Genomic DNA, 15297 nt, shown 5'->3' with positions numbered 1-15297 from the left:
CCATGACTTTTACTCACAGCTTTCTTGCATCTTGGCATGCTTTCCACCAGTCTTTCACACTGCTTTTGGCTGACCTTATGCCACTCCTGGTGCAATAATATAAGCAGTTCTTCTTTGTTTGATGGCTTGTTACCATCCATCTTCCTCTTGATTACATTCCAGAGGTTTTCAATGGGTTTCAGGTCTGGAGATTGGGCTGGACATGACTGGGTTTTGATGTGGTGGTCCTTCATCCACAAATTGATCGACCTAGCTGTGTAGCATGTCACATTGTCCTTTTCAGCTTTGCCCAACACCTGGTCGTCTAATAGTTAGACGGAGACCTGGAGAGGCGTACAAGACAGTGTCTTGCACCCACTGTGAAATTTAGTGGAGGATCGGTAAAGATCTGGGGATGCTTCAGCAAGGCTGGAATTGGGCAGATTAAACTTTGCGAAGGACTTATGAATCAAGCCGCATACAAGGTTATCCTGGAAGAATAATTGCTTCCTTCTGCTCAGGCCATGTTCCCCAACTCTGAGGACTGTTCTTTCCAGCAGACAATATGGCATGCCACAAAGCTAAATCAATCAATGTGTAGATGAAGGACCAGCACATCAAAACCCTGTCATGGCCAGCCCAGTCTCCAGACCTGAACCTCATTGAAAACCTGTGGAATGTAATCAAGAGGAAGATGGACAGTCGCAAGCCATCAAATAAAGAACTGCTTAAATTTTTGCACCCAGAGTGGCATAAGGTCACCCAAAAGCAGTGCAAAAGACTGGTGGAAAGCATGGCAAGATGCATGAAAGCTGTGATTAAAAATCATGACTATTCCACAAAAATATTGATTTCTGAACCCTTCCTGAGTTAAAAAATTAGTATTGTTGTTTCTAAATCATGATTAATTTATGTTCTTTGCATTATTTGAGGTCTTAAAACAATGCATTGTTTTGTTATTTTGACAATTTCTCATTTTCAGAAAATAAATACAAAATGTATTGCTTGGAAATTAGTAGATATGTTGTCAGTAGTTTATAGAATAAAAGAACAATTTACATTACATTTTACTCAAATATACCTATAAAGAGAAAAACTGAAAATTTTGCAGTGGTCTCTTAATTTTTGCCAGAGCTGGATGTGTGTGTGTGTGTGTGTGTGTATATAAAATATATATAATATATATTAATGTATAGTGTGTGTGTGTGTGTGTGTGTGTGTGTGTGTGTGTGTATAACTAGCATGTGATGGGATTTAACCATAATATCGAGTCCTTGGAGTTTGACCTCTTGGGCACCATAAATCATGATGTTCGAGAATTCTGGTTAGTGACAGGTCCTCTTTTATACTGTTATACAGGGCATATTTCTTTTCCGGAACAATGTTTATTTCCATGATCTAGAATCCTCCATACATTGTCTCTATGGCTAACAGTCCTTTTGCTCTTTATCCTTTATAGAAAGTCTTGGGGTGTGCTGATGAAGACTTTGCCCAGACAGCAAAGGATTGTATTCTTATATACTCACAGGAAGGAACTGGCTCAATTGCTGGGTCAGTCGGCTGCTGCAGTTTAATTGAAAGTGAATTTGAAGATAACTACCTGGATGACTTAGGAATGAAGTTCAAGGTCCTGGCTGAAATTTGTCAAGGTGTGCAAATTTCACAGAATGAATCTTATGAGGAGTATAACCATGGCGCCATAGAGTCTGAAGTCATCACAAATGTCCGCGCAGTCCAGAATGAAGAGAATGTAGAACACCACCAGGCTATGGACAAGTCTTATGTATCATCGGAAGCCCTAGTTTCTAGATTAGAACCTGAGAGTGTAGCTAGGGAGAATGTGATGATTGAGGAGTCTCGTGTGTCTTCTAGATATGTACAAGAGCCGGTTATGCGAGGTAATGTTATTGTGACAGAAAAATCCTACACCACTGCCCCCACAATAATTCTTGAGCCAGTACGTCAACAGAATGTATTGGTGACTGAAAGGATCATTCGTCCGGCCGCCAGCATTCATAACATAGTAGAAGCTTCAGAAGGAGAAAATGTGATGGTAACAGAAAGGGTGATCAAGTCTGACAAAGGCTATTCTGGCTTTATAACTGAGCCTCACGATTCCCAGTACATGCTGGTAACAGAGCGGCTTCTTGCCCCCAACTCTAATTTAAATTCCTCCCTAAGCATCCCGGATGTGTCCATGGGGCAAAATGTAGTAGTGACTGAGAGACATTACACTCCTATAACAGCTATTAATGGGAGTGCAATCATTCCAGTAGAGGTGTCAGGTGGGAAAAACCTAGTAAATGAAAGTGTCTCAATCCTAAATGGTGGGGTGCAGGCACAAACGCACTTTAAGCAAGGAGGCTATATGGTGGAGGAGATACATCCAGCTGCTAATAATGTAGAGAGCTCATCAAGCAGGGTGACTAAATACAGCACTGTACAGTATACACGTTCTTAATGATGTTTTGGGTTTTTTTATTTTTTTTTTTTTTGCTCCTGTGAATTTTTGTTCTAAATAACATGTTTATTAACCATTTTCATCATAGAAATACTCGAAGTAAGGAAATTAGAATCCATCCTTGCGTTTTGAACTCTTCACTGGTGCGCAAAGTCCCATATCTTTTTACACCAGTCTAAAGTAAAGAAGGAGCTGGAGTGAGGGGTTGAAATAAAATTTAATAAGGCTTCAGTTTTTCACCCACATAAAATGTAGAAATTTGGAGAAAAGTGGTAATATTGTGATGTCTTCCCCATATGTGACATCTTCTGAAAAGTCTCTATTCTCTTTGTATTAAATATCCACCTTTGACTGTTTGCACACATTATTGAACGCATTCCTGGTAGCATAGCGATTTACCCTTGACTTTTATTCCAAATAAATATTTTTTTCAAATACAACAAACATATTTCAGATTTGCAACAAAATCTGATGTAAAATAGTTCTAAAATATACAGAGATTTTTTTTCAGTCCTGCTTTTTTTGTTTTGTTTTTTTAATTGACAGACCTTGTTATATCGCCTGATGTATAAAGCGGCTGATTTGTAAATATGCAGGGGAGGGAGGTTGTTTGGGGTTTTTTTGTTGTTTTTTTTCCTATTCACCTGATTATATAGATATTGCATTAAATTGAATCATCTACAATAATTTTTTGGGGGGTAGTCCTCATCCTAGGTGTTTCATCTTGCAATATTTTTCGGTTTCCACTTATGGTTGTTGCAGTTTAACAAACCTGCTGTGACTCCATATTTCTATTTTTGTTTAGACCAAGTTCTGCCAAAATTACAATAGTTATAATTTACTAGTACTAAAAAGACACATTTATTTTATCTATCTAGATCAGTTTTTTGTTAAATGCTTTGTATTCACCTTTTACTTGAAACTCCTTTGGAATTAAGTAGGGGGTTTGTATTTTAGTGGGGGGTGGTTGTTTGTTTTTTGTTTGTTTTTTTATCTAGCCTTTTTATGTCAAAGGTAATTATACCTTATCTTTTTCAGAAATGGCTTTATGTATATAATGTATATGTAAAAATTAAATAGCCTGAACTGTCACTCACTGGAAACAATTTTTTACTACTTTTTAGCGGTTTGCGAACTTCTTTGATCTTTTAGAAATGTCTTAGTTATACATTTTGTAAAAAGAAAAATGGGAGGGAGGGGTAACAAATTAATAGCCATGTGTGTTTTGTATATGTTTTAGAATTCAAATATTATATTGAGCAAAATTCAAGTAAGAGCCTCATTTCAAAAAGTCGCTTTGAAAAAGACCTTTTAGACAGTGGCTTAGTAGGCAAAGAGTGTGCCAACTGAAGTAGCCACAAACGTTTAGCATGACAAATCGACTTGTTTGATAGAATACCCCACAAATCGTGGGCAGAGTGGGTTATAATGTTGTACAATTATCAGCCTCCCACATTTGTATATATTAATGCACTCCATTCTAGTAGATCATTTAGCAGGTACTTAAAATAATCTGATGATCAAACCACTCCACCAAATCTTTTACATAGTCATTTAGCTCTCTCAAAATAAGCCAACCTGTACCTTGTATTTATAATTTATAAAATGATTGAATCAATGATTAAACTATATATATTTATATATATTTTTATATATATACATACATACATACATACATACATACATACATACATACATACATACACACACATACACACACATACACATACACACATACACATATATATATATATATATATATATATATATATACATACATACATACATACATACATACATACATACATACATACATACATACATACATACATACACATATATATAATATATACATATATATAATATATATATTTAATTTATTAATCCAAGTGCAAATGAGGATCAGGGCTAGAGTTTTTAGAGAGTACCTAACTATACTCATGACGAATACTGTTTAATACTCGTATTAAATACTAGTATTCGTTTCGAATAGCATGTACAATGCAAGTCAATGAGGGAAAACTCGCAATTTAACAAGTAACCCGAATTCCGCAGCATTCAGCAATGCAGCATTCAGATTACTCGTTACATTGCAAGTTTTTCCCCATTGACTGTACTGCACATGCTATTTGGAACGAATACGCAAATATTAGACAGTACGTCTTATGAGTATAGCGAGTACGAATAGTTAGCTAGTCAGGGCATAATCATGGGCCTTCCTGAGCCTCAACCTATTCCTTGCCCAGTACCACCTGCTTTTGCGGATTGACGACTTACTGGAATTTTTAGTTTTCTAGCAACGGATTTTATAAATAATAGTATATGTGGGCTTCTCTTTATATGAACTAGGTAACCATATAAGTGGTTTGATCATCATTACACATTCCATTTAATGCTCATGTAGATTTTAATTTACACTAATACTACTACCAAGTGACATCCTATTCGCTTTGCCAAGTTCTTGGGAATCTCTAAAGAGAAGGGAGAGCGAATGTTTGCTAATCTACTCTGGTGTCTTTAAAAGAAAAAAAATAGTGAGGGGGAAAAATATCAAATATGGTTTCTAAGAAACACATGTCCGACACATTTATATCATTGCCAGACACAATGGATGTGCAAATATAAAGGTCTTCAGTGCCTTCTGGTCTACTTTGTCAGGTTTACTTTATTAAAGGTTCACATGAAATCTGGATTAGCAGTGCAGAAGTATAAATTGATAACAACAACATATAGAAATAAAATCTAACCCTAGGTCTTGTTAGTCATTATTTCTTATTTCTATACTTGAACTGCACTTTGTTTTAATTGTTCCAATTTATAGATTTACCTTTCTATCTTGCATTTCTGTGTAATACTAAAAACATGCATTTTATATGAGATTTTTAAATTTGTCTGAGTCATTTTTTGGCAAAGTGGTCCAGTACATGTTAGCTTTTAATGTTTCAGGTGACTTATGTTTAAAACATTTTTTTCTCCCTATTTAGAAAGTATACATTAGTTCTTGTGTTTTACTAGATCGTACATTGCTGGACTTTGAGGTTTAGTGTTTATAAGTAATCCTTTAACAGCTTTTAGCCATGCTTGCAGAGGATTTTAAAATGGCTGCATTTTTATGATTGTGCAAATTACAAGGTTTTTGCACTGGTTTTGCATCATTCTCTATTTTTGGTTAACAAATAAACGGTATTAAAAAATAATGTTTGTGTCTGTGTGTATACTATATTTTTCAGACTATAAGATGTACCGGACCATAAATGCAAGTAAGTTTTAGAAAAGAAAATAGGGTAATACATTTTTGAAGCAAATAATATTGTCTTGGTTCACTGTTATGTGGGCTTTCTGCTCACACGGTTATGGGATTAATGTCCGCCAATTCTGTACTAATGTCCCCCGTGCTGGGCCCCTTCCAGGTATATAGTGTATGTTTTCCATCCTGGTATATATGTCACCTATCCTGGTATATGTCTCCCATCATGGGCCCGTTGTGGTATATATGCCTCCCATTATGCAGCACACACAAAAAATATAAATGATGATACTTACCATCCCTCCACTTCTCCGGTGAATGGTTTCCCCTTCTGATGCTGACAACTGACAGAGCTAGCGCGTAGCATCACTGCCATCAGTCATGCACTGACATCAGCTGTCTGCTAATCCTGGAACTATGGGGAGCAGTGAATATTAATTTTCTGTAATAGCGGACACGGTTCAGGAAGCCGATGGCTAAGCCAAACATGTGCCCCCTATTAAAAAAAAAAAATAAAAAAAAAAATGTGTGTGTATATATAATATATATATATATATATATATATATATATATATATATATATATATATATATATATATATATATATATATATTATATAATTTTGCCTTATTCTGTCTGTCTGTCTTGCTCCAAAATTCTGTCGTTACCGTGACAAGCGTCTCATTGGCCGCTCGCCTCGTCTCTGCTCCGCCCCCCCACACGGATTGGCCGCTCGCCCAGGTTCTGCCCCCCCCCACACGGATTGGCCTCTCGCCCCGGCCCCCTGTACGCATTGGCAACTCGGCCACTCCCCGCCCCCCTCACGCATTGCACGCTTGCTCTGGCCCCGCCCCGCCGCATGCATTCCCCGAACCGACACGGAGCCCCGACTCCCAGGTGAGTGCTGTACCCCCGGGAGCCCACACCAGCGTACGCCGGCAACCCAGCCGACACATACCCTCGCATTGCTGGGGTTGACAGCGTACGCTGGTGTGGGCTCCCGTGCGTGCGGGGGGCGGGGTATGCTGGTAACCATGGTACACATCGGGTAATATTGTGTAGCATGGTTACCAGCGTATGCCGGCTCCCTGCCCATTCAGATCGTTTGTCTCCCGCTGTCACACGCTGATGCGTGCTGCACAGCAGGAGACCAACAAGTGACCCAGCACTGTCTCTTTGAATACTTACCTGATGTGTACCATGCTTACTAGCATACCCAGACTCCCGGCACACGTACGCTGATAACAATGATACACATCAGGTAACTATGCCTCCTCTCCCCCCAGGACTTCTCCTCCTATTATACTCCTCTCCCCCCAGGACTACTCCTCCTATTATACTCCTCTCCCCCCAGGACTACTCCTCCTATTATCCTCCTCTCTCCCCAGGACTACTCCTCCTATTATCCTCCTCTCCCCCAGGACTACTCCTCCTATTATACTCCTCTCCCCCCAGGACTACTCCTCCTGTTATCCTCCTCTCTCCCCAGGACTACTCCTCCTATTATCCTCCTCTCCCCCCAGGACTACTCCTCCAACACACACACACACACACACTGCACAAAACATGCCTCCCCCCAAAACACACACACACACACAGCACCAAACACAACGCTGCAGACACACAGCGCTCCACAAACAATGCAACTCACAAACAACACCGCTCTCACCCCCCCCACACCCAGACAACACCCAGAACATTTACAGCGCACTACACAAATACTTGGCAATTACAGACAACATCTATATATATATAACAAAAATCATACAGTAACTACACAATAAATTCCAGAATACCCGATGCGTTAGAATCGGGCCACCTTCTAGTATGTATATATATATGTATATATAATATATATATAATATATATATATATATATATATATATATATATATATATATATATTATACATATATAATGAGAGAGAGAGAGATATATATATATATATAATGAGAGAGAGAGAGATATATATAATGAGAGAGAGAGATATATATATATAATGAGAGAGAGAGAGATATATATATATATATAATGAGAGAGAGAGAGATATATATATATATATATATATATATATATATATATATATATATATATATATATATATATATATATATATATATATATATATATATATATATATATATATATATATATATATATATATATATATATAATTATAACATAACATATAGAGAGAGAGATATATGTGTATATATATATAATGTGCCGCCCCCGCGTCAGCAGCTGAGCCGCTCGGATCTGGATCCGCGGTGGCTTGAGGGGAGTCCAGACCTGGAGGTCCGGCCACTCGAAATAAAAGGGGGGGATGTATTTACAGGGGGGACTGTATGGTTAAAGTTCGTGAAGCCACCCACGGTGTGTGGTAAAGTGGAGTTCCACCCCTGCTGTTGGGAGCGCCCGGTGGTGATGGAATGGCAGCCAGGTGTTTAACCCCTCCGTGGGTAGGGGGGATGCCCCGGGGCTCGGTAATGGTAGTGAAGGGATACCGTTGGGGAGGAAAGGAGGGGCACTGCGTACTCACTCAGTCCAATAACGCTGACACAGACAACTTGTTAACCGGAATTCTGAGCACCGCAGCAGCAGGGAGGGAGCATGCCTGGATCCCGTGCCCGTTGGTGTTGCTTGTTAGCCTGTGACCTTTCCCTTGGCACCTTCTTTACTGATTGGCCCTGGTAGTGTAGAACTAGTTGGGTCCCGCTCACCCGTATGGTTAACGGAGTGAGCTTGGTCTCAGGGTTCACGCTTGGGATTTTATGGACTGTGTATTGGGAAAGTCCTATCCCCCTCATTGCGCTGGTACTCCGATTTTGGAGCGGGTGGAGAATGAATCTTGAAGGCTTCATCCTCGTCAGGTGAATTACCAGGACGCTTGAAGCTACTTCCCGGCCTAGGGTCCACGTACCCAGTCGTGCCATGGCCCCTGCCCGGAGATGGCACAAGGTCACCGGCTGCCCTCCTCGGCAGTTCCGTGCCCCTTGTCACGATCCCCTGCGACCGGTGTTCCAGCTCCTACCAGGCCTAGACAAATGTCTGCCACCTAGTAGTCTCACGGAGCCCTGCTCCCCAACCTCTCAGCTTGAGTCTCTCCTCAACTGTCTGCTCCTGGCACTCCTGACCCTCCCTAACCAACCCCCAAGTGGGCAGCCCTATTCCCTTCAGGCTACCCATTGGTGGGTGTGGTGCAGAGTGTTCCTAGGATTTTGATTAGCTCGTTCTTAGCAACACTAAAGGTCAGGGACCGGTAACCAAGGAGGCTGTGGATACTGTGCGGAAGGGCAGATTGCACAATACCCTGTGACGACCTGATAGGCCAGGGCGTCACTATATATAATATATATATATATATATATATATATATATATATATATATATATATATATATATATATATATATATATATATATATATAATTTCACTGCTCCCACGCCCATAATCCCACCCACCTCTTGGTCCTGGCTTCAGTGCAGAGAGGTTGGTGGGATCATGGGTGTGGGGTGCAGTCATTGCTCAATCTTATCTCATTTATTAGAGGACATACATGATCACCCTCAGTCGCCGCTGCAATCTGCTCCTGCCTCCTGTGACCCTGCTCCACCACTGCGGCACCAGCAAACCAGGTACATCTGGACTAAGACACACACTCCCACAAGTGTAATTGTAATAATTTTCTGGAAGAAATACTTCATTTCCTGGGTCAATTTCAAGGTGTCAACACTTTCAACCATGACTCTGTGTGTGTGTGTGTGTGTGTGTGTGTGTGTGTATACAGTACAGACCAAAAGTATGGACACACCTTATTCAAAGAGTTTTCTTTATTTCCAGGGCTCTGAAAATTGTAGATTCACATTGAAGGCATTAAAACATGTGGAATGAAATACTTAAAGTGTGAAACAACTGAAAATATATCTTATATTCTAGGTTCTTCCAAGTAGCCACCTTTTGCTTTCATTGCTGCTATGCACACTCTTGGCATTCTCTTGATGAGCTTCAAGAGGTAGTCACCAGAAATAGTTTTCCAACAGTCTTGAAGGAGTTCCCAGAGATGCTTAGCACTTGTTGGCCCTTTTGCCTTCACTCTGCGGTCCAGCTCACCCCAAACCATCTCGATTGGATTCAGGTCTGGTGACTGTGGAGACCAGGTCATCTGGCGTAGCACCTCATCATTCTCCTCCTTAGTCAAATAGAGGTGTGTTTGGGGTCATTGGTCTGTTGAAAAATAAATGATGGTCCAACTAAATACAAACCGGATGGAGTAGCACTGCAAGATGCTGTGGTAGCCATGCTGGTTTTGTATGCCTTCAATTTTGAATAAATCCCCAACAGTGTCACCAGCAAAGCACCCCCACACATCACACCTCCTCCTCCATGCTTCACGGTGGGAACTTGGCATGTAGAGTCCATCCGTTCACCTTTTCTACAAAGACACGATGGTTGGATCCAAAGATCTCAAATTTGGACTCATCAGACCAAAGCACAGATTTCCACTGGTCTAATGTCCATTCCTTGTGTTCTTTAGCCCAAACAAGTCTCTTCTGCTTGTTGCCTGGCCGTAGCAGTGGTTTTCTAGCAGCTATTTTATCATGAAGGCCTGCTGCACAAAGTCTCCTCTTAAGGCCGGAGTCACACTTGCGAGAAACTCGCGCAAGTCTCACACCGGTATCACCCGGCAGGGCTGCACCCTCTCCTGACAAGAGTGGGTCGGCTGCATGTATTTCTATGCAGCTGAGATGCTCCTGTCCGGAGAGTGTGGGGCCGTGCCAGGTGATGCCGATGTGAGACTCACGCGAGTCTCTTGCAAGTGTGACTCAGGCCAAACAGTTGTTCTAGAGATAAGAAGGTGTGTCCAAGCCTTTGGTATGTACTGTGTGTCATATATATATATATATATATATATATATATATATATATATATATATATATATATATATATATATATATATAAAATATATATATAGCAATGCAAAAATAGGAGCAGCACTTAACTTGTTTCGGTGCAAAGTCCTTCCAATCAGTCTCACCCGATTCCAATAGACCGCAAAAAAACTTGAAGACAGCACACAGCTTCAACTTGAATGAAAACGCCTATTTATTGGCTTATATGGGCCAATAAGTAGGCGTTTTCATTCAAGTTGAAGCTGTGTGCTGCCTTCAAGGTTTTTTTGCTATATATAATATATGAAACAACTAGTGCAGACCAGCTCTCTCGAGTGAGTCACCTGGAACCTCATCTAACTTGGTTAACTCCATTATGCCCGGATCAGGATTGGGAGTCCATCCATGTCAATGTGAACAACGGCAAGGCAATATCCAGCAATGACGTGAGGACTGAGCAATCCAGGGTGCTGTTAAAAATGTCTTCCCTTTATGCTTGAATCCATAACAATACAATGGTCCAAGCGATTCAGAACAGCAACTTAATGCAGGAAATTAACGCAGAAAGTCCTGCCACAATTCCAAGTGTGTGAAGAAATTCCTGGAAGAAAATTAAGTAAAAGTGCTGGACTGGCCTGGCAATTCACCAGACTTAAATCCTATAGAAATTTTGTGGAGCATTGTGAAGAGATATCTTGGCAAAATGGACTGTACAACCAAAGAACGCATGATAAACTGTACCATACAAGTGTGGTTCCATGATGAAGAATTGAAGAATTTATGCAACAACTTGATAGACTCAATGCCAAAACGCATTGAAAATCTCATATCTGCTAGAGGACATATTTCTTACTAAAATTGGTATGTAACAGTCAGTGGCGTAACTAGAGTTTGATGGGCCCTGGTGCAAAGTTCGGACCTGGGCCCCCCTCCACGTATACCGACACTTAGGATATGGGATAATCACGCTGACACTTGGCTCTTACCCTCAGCATACAGATTTCCCATAATCTGAAATCCCTCTATCAGCACCCAGATTTCCTATGTTCTGATATCCATCTTGTCCTCGGCACCCAGCTTCCCCATGCTCAGCTATACATCTTTCCCTCAGCACCCAGCTTTCCCATATTAGAGCATGGGAAAGCTGGGTGCTGAGGGAAAGAGCCCTTTTCCCTCAGCACAAAACGTTCCCATCCCATGCTTGTATTTTTGCCCCCTTGTATATAGTTCTCCAAATACAATAATGGCCCCTGCATAGCCTTCCATATAGTATAAAGGGTCCCACATAACTCTTCATATATTAGAATGCAGCTACATAGTCCTCCATGTATTATAATGCATTCCCATAGTTCTCCATGTATTAGAATTCACCCCATAGTCCTACATGTATTATAATGCAATTTACCCCATAGTTCTCCATGTTTTATAATTCACTCCATAGTTCTCCATATATTAGAATGCACCCCATAGTACTTCATATATTATACTGCACCACATAGTCCTCCATGTTTTATAATGCACCACCATAGTCCATGTATAAGGTAGCCTTCATAGTCCTCCATATATTATAATGTAGCCCCCATAGTCCTTATATGTATTATAATGCAGCCCCATAATACCTTCATATTGTGTTATGCAGCCCCATACTCCTCCATGTATAATGCACCCATATAGTCCATGTATAAGGTGTCCGTCATGTTGTATAATGCAGCCAGCCCCCATGCTCAATGTATAATGCAGCCAGCCCCCCCATGCTCCATGTATAATGCAAGCTGCCCCCATGCTCCATGTATAATGCAAGCTGCCCCCATGCTCCATGTATAATGCAAGCTGCCCACATGCTCCATGTATAATGCAAGCTGCCCCCATGCTCCATGTATAATGCAGTCCCCCATGTCCTCTGGCCACCATATATACACTGATTTAATAAAAAAACAAAAAAAACAAACAACAAGTTCTTCTTACCTCTCTCCTCTTTCCAGCGCTGCTCCGTCCTCCGCTCTCCTCCGTCCCCAGCTCTCCTCCGTTCCCCTGCTGCTGTTGCCGTCGGCGTCCTCCCGCCCTGCGCTCTGTGCTCTGAGCACAGCCGACGCACAGGAGTGACGTCACCGCGCAGGCACAGGGGAAGAATGATGGAGCGTGGAGCTGCACTGGCCGCTCCACCCTTCATTGTTCCTGTGCGCGATGAAAGGGGAGGGGAGCCCTGTGCCATCGCCGCTGACACCGGGCAGGGGGGCCCGATGTCAGCGACAGCACCGGGTCATATAGCTGCCGCGTGGTCTGCCCTAGATCAGTGCAGCGCTTCTCACAGAAAGGAGCTGGCTGCTGATCTGCCGGGCCCGATCGCAGTTGCAACCTCTGCGACGGCGGCAGTTACGCCCCTGGTAACAGTGCATTATAACATTTTATTATTAAATATTCAAAAATATGTTTTTTTGCTTTGTCCCAATTAATTTTTTACAGCACTGTATATAGAGTGCCTTGCGAAAGTATTCGGCCCCTTTGAATTTTTCACCCTTTTCCCACATTTCAGGCTTCAAACATAAAGATAAAATGGAAGGAGTATCATATCATTGCAAATCTACCAAGACCCAGCAGTCCCTCAAAAATTTCATCTCAAACAAGGAGAATACTGATCAGAGATGCAGCCAAGAGGCTCGTGATCACTCTGGATGAACTGCAGAGATCTACAGCTGAGGTGAGAGAGTCTGTCCATAGGACATCAATCAGTCGTACACTGCACAAATCTGGCCTTTATGGAAGAGTAGGAAGAAAGCCATTTCTCAAAGATATCCATATAACGTGTTGTTTAAAGTTTGCCACAAGCCATCTGGGAGACGCACCAAACATGTGGAAGAAGGTGCTCTGGTCAGAGGAAACCAAAATCGAACTTTTTGGGCACAATGCCAAATGATATGTTTGGCGTAAAAGCAACACAGTTCATCACCCTGAACATACCATCCCCACTGACAAACATGGTGGTGGCAGCATCATGGTTTCGGCCTGGTTTTCTTCAGCAGGGACAGGAAGATGGTTAAAATTGAGGGGAAGTTGGATGGAGCCAAATACAGGTGCATTCTTGAAGAAAACCTGTTTGAGTCTGCAAAAGACCTGAGACTGGGACGGAGATTTGTCTTCCAACAAGACAATGATCCCAAACATAAAGCAAAATCTACAATTGAATGGTTCACAGATAAACCTATCCAGGTGTTACAATGCCAAGTCACAGTCCAGACCTGAATCCAATCAAGAATCTGTGGAAAAAGCTGAAAACTGCTGTTCACAAACACTCTCCATCCAACCTCACTCAGCTCCAGCTATATGCAAAGGAACAATGGGCAAGAATTTCAGTCTCTCGATGTGCAAAACTGATGGACACATACCCCAAGCGACTTGCAGCTGTAATCACAGCAAATGGTGGAGCTACAAAGTATTAACTTAAAGGGGATGAATAATATTGCACGCCCACTTTTCAGTTTATTTTTTATAAAAGTTTAAAATAAGCAATAAATATCGTTCACCTTCACAATTGTGTCCCACTTGTTGATTCTTCACCATTAATTTAAAATTTTTATTGATGAAAAAGTAAAATATGTCACAAAAAATAGTCTCAAAATCACTGGAATATATTGAAGCATTTCAAAGTTATTTACCACATAAAGTGTCAGCATCAAAAAAAATGTCCTAGTCAGGAAAGTGAAAACAGGCTTTGGTAGTAAGGGGTTTAAGATTAGGGGTGAATGCAATTAAAACTGCTGTAGTCCATTGAGAAAAAGCTAATACGCAAGCCATAAAAAAGTGGTCTGCACCATTACATAATATGTTTCATAATCTATATTGAACTTGGACACCGTTTGTTACCTCATCCTAAAACCTAGAGGTTATCTCTTTTGCTGTATAACGATTCAAGATAGGGGCCATGGTATTAGTCTACAGACAAAAACAAGCAATATTTACTGCATTACTCGCATACTTTTGAACAGAAGTCTCTTTCATGGGTTTAACCGATTACACGTAAAAAAAATCTGAAAATGTTGCAAAGTAAAAGATATTCACCTCTGCCAATTTCTGCACTGTCATCTAAAGAAGAAGGTCTTGCCTCTTCAGGAAAGTCATCATGACTATTGTGGAATTACTTGGGCTGTGTGATATTTTCTAAAGGGTGCTTTACACGCTGCGACATCGCTAGCGATCTTGTTAGCGATGTGACACGCCAGATCGCCGATGCGATCTGCCGAGATCGCACAGGTGACTGGCGCTATAAAACGACCTATGTGCGATCTCGGCAGATCGCATCTGCGATCTGGCGTGTCACATCGCTAACAAGATTGTTAGCGATGTCACAGCATGTTAAGCACCCTTAAGGCTGTCGATACGATTGAATTCAGGATTATTTAAGTAGACCTAGATCCTACTATTTTAGCAACCATATTGTGAGAACCGGAAAGCACCTCCCTGGATCCTACTCCTACATAGAGCATTGGAGTGGATAGGTGTTGTGACGATTATATGTAATAAGATATGACCAGGACAGGTGACTTACCTGTTGAAGAGATGGTACCAGAATACACTATAGAAAGAATGCAAGTAGGAGACCGTAATGTTCTGTTGAGAACCATTGGGGGTGGCTTTCGTATGGATGTTACATTAACACATACTACCTATCAACTTTGTTGCAGGGCGATTACATTGATTTACGGAAATAGCGTTCACTAAT

At 41.1% G+C, this 15297-nt stretch overlaps 1 protein-coding gene across 1 annotated transcript in view; it reads left to right on the top strand.

Moving 5' to 3' along the window:
- Nucleotides 1-5637, top strand: part of DSG2 (desmoglein 2) — an 83962-nt gene extending 78325 nt beyond the window's left edge. The window contains exon 15 of the mRNA XM_075353325.1: nucleotides 1439-5637. Within this exon, the coding sequence (XP_075209440.1) occupies nucleotides 1439-2440 (1002 nt within the window). The 3' untranslated portion in view covers nucleotides 2441-5637. The remainder of the gene's footprint in view (nucleotides 1-1438) is intronic.
- The last annotated feature ends 9660 nt before the right edge of the window (nucleotides 5638-15297 follow it).

Source organism: Anomaloglossus baeobatrachus, chromosome 6, assembly GCF_048569485.1.
Source record: "Anomaloglossus baeobatrachus isolate aAnoBae1 chromosome 6, aAnoBae1.hap1, whole genome shotgun sequence".
Classification (NCBI taxonomy): domain Eukaryota; kingdom Metazoa; phylum Chordata; class Amphibia; order Anura; family Aromobatidae; genus Anomaloglossus; species Anomaloglossus baeobatrachus.
Note: the sequence above shows the minus strand (reverse complement) of the source record. Positions and strands in the feature narration are given on the sequence as shown.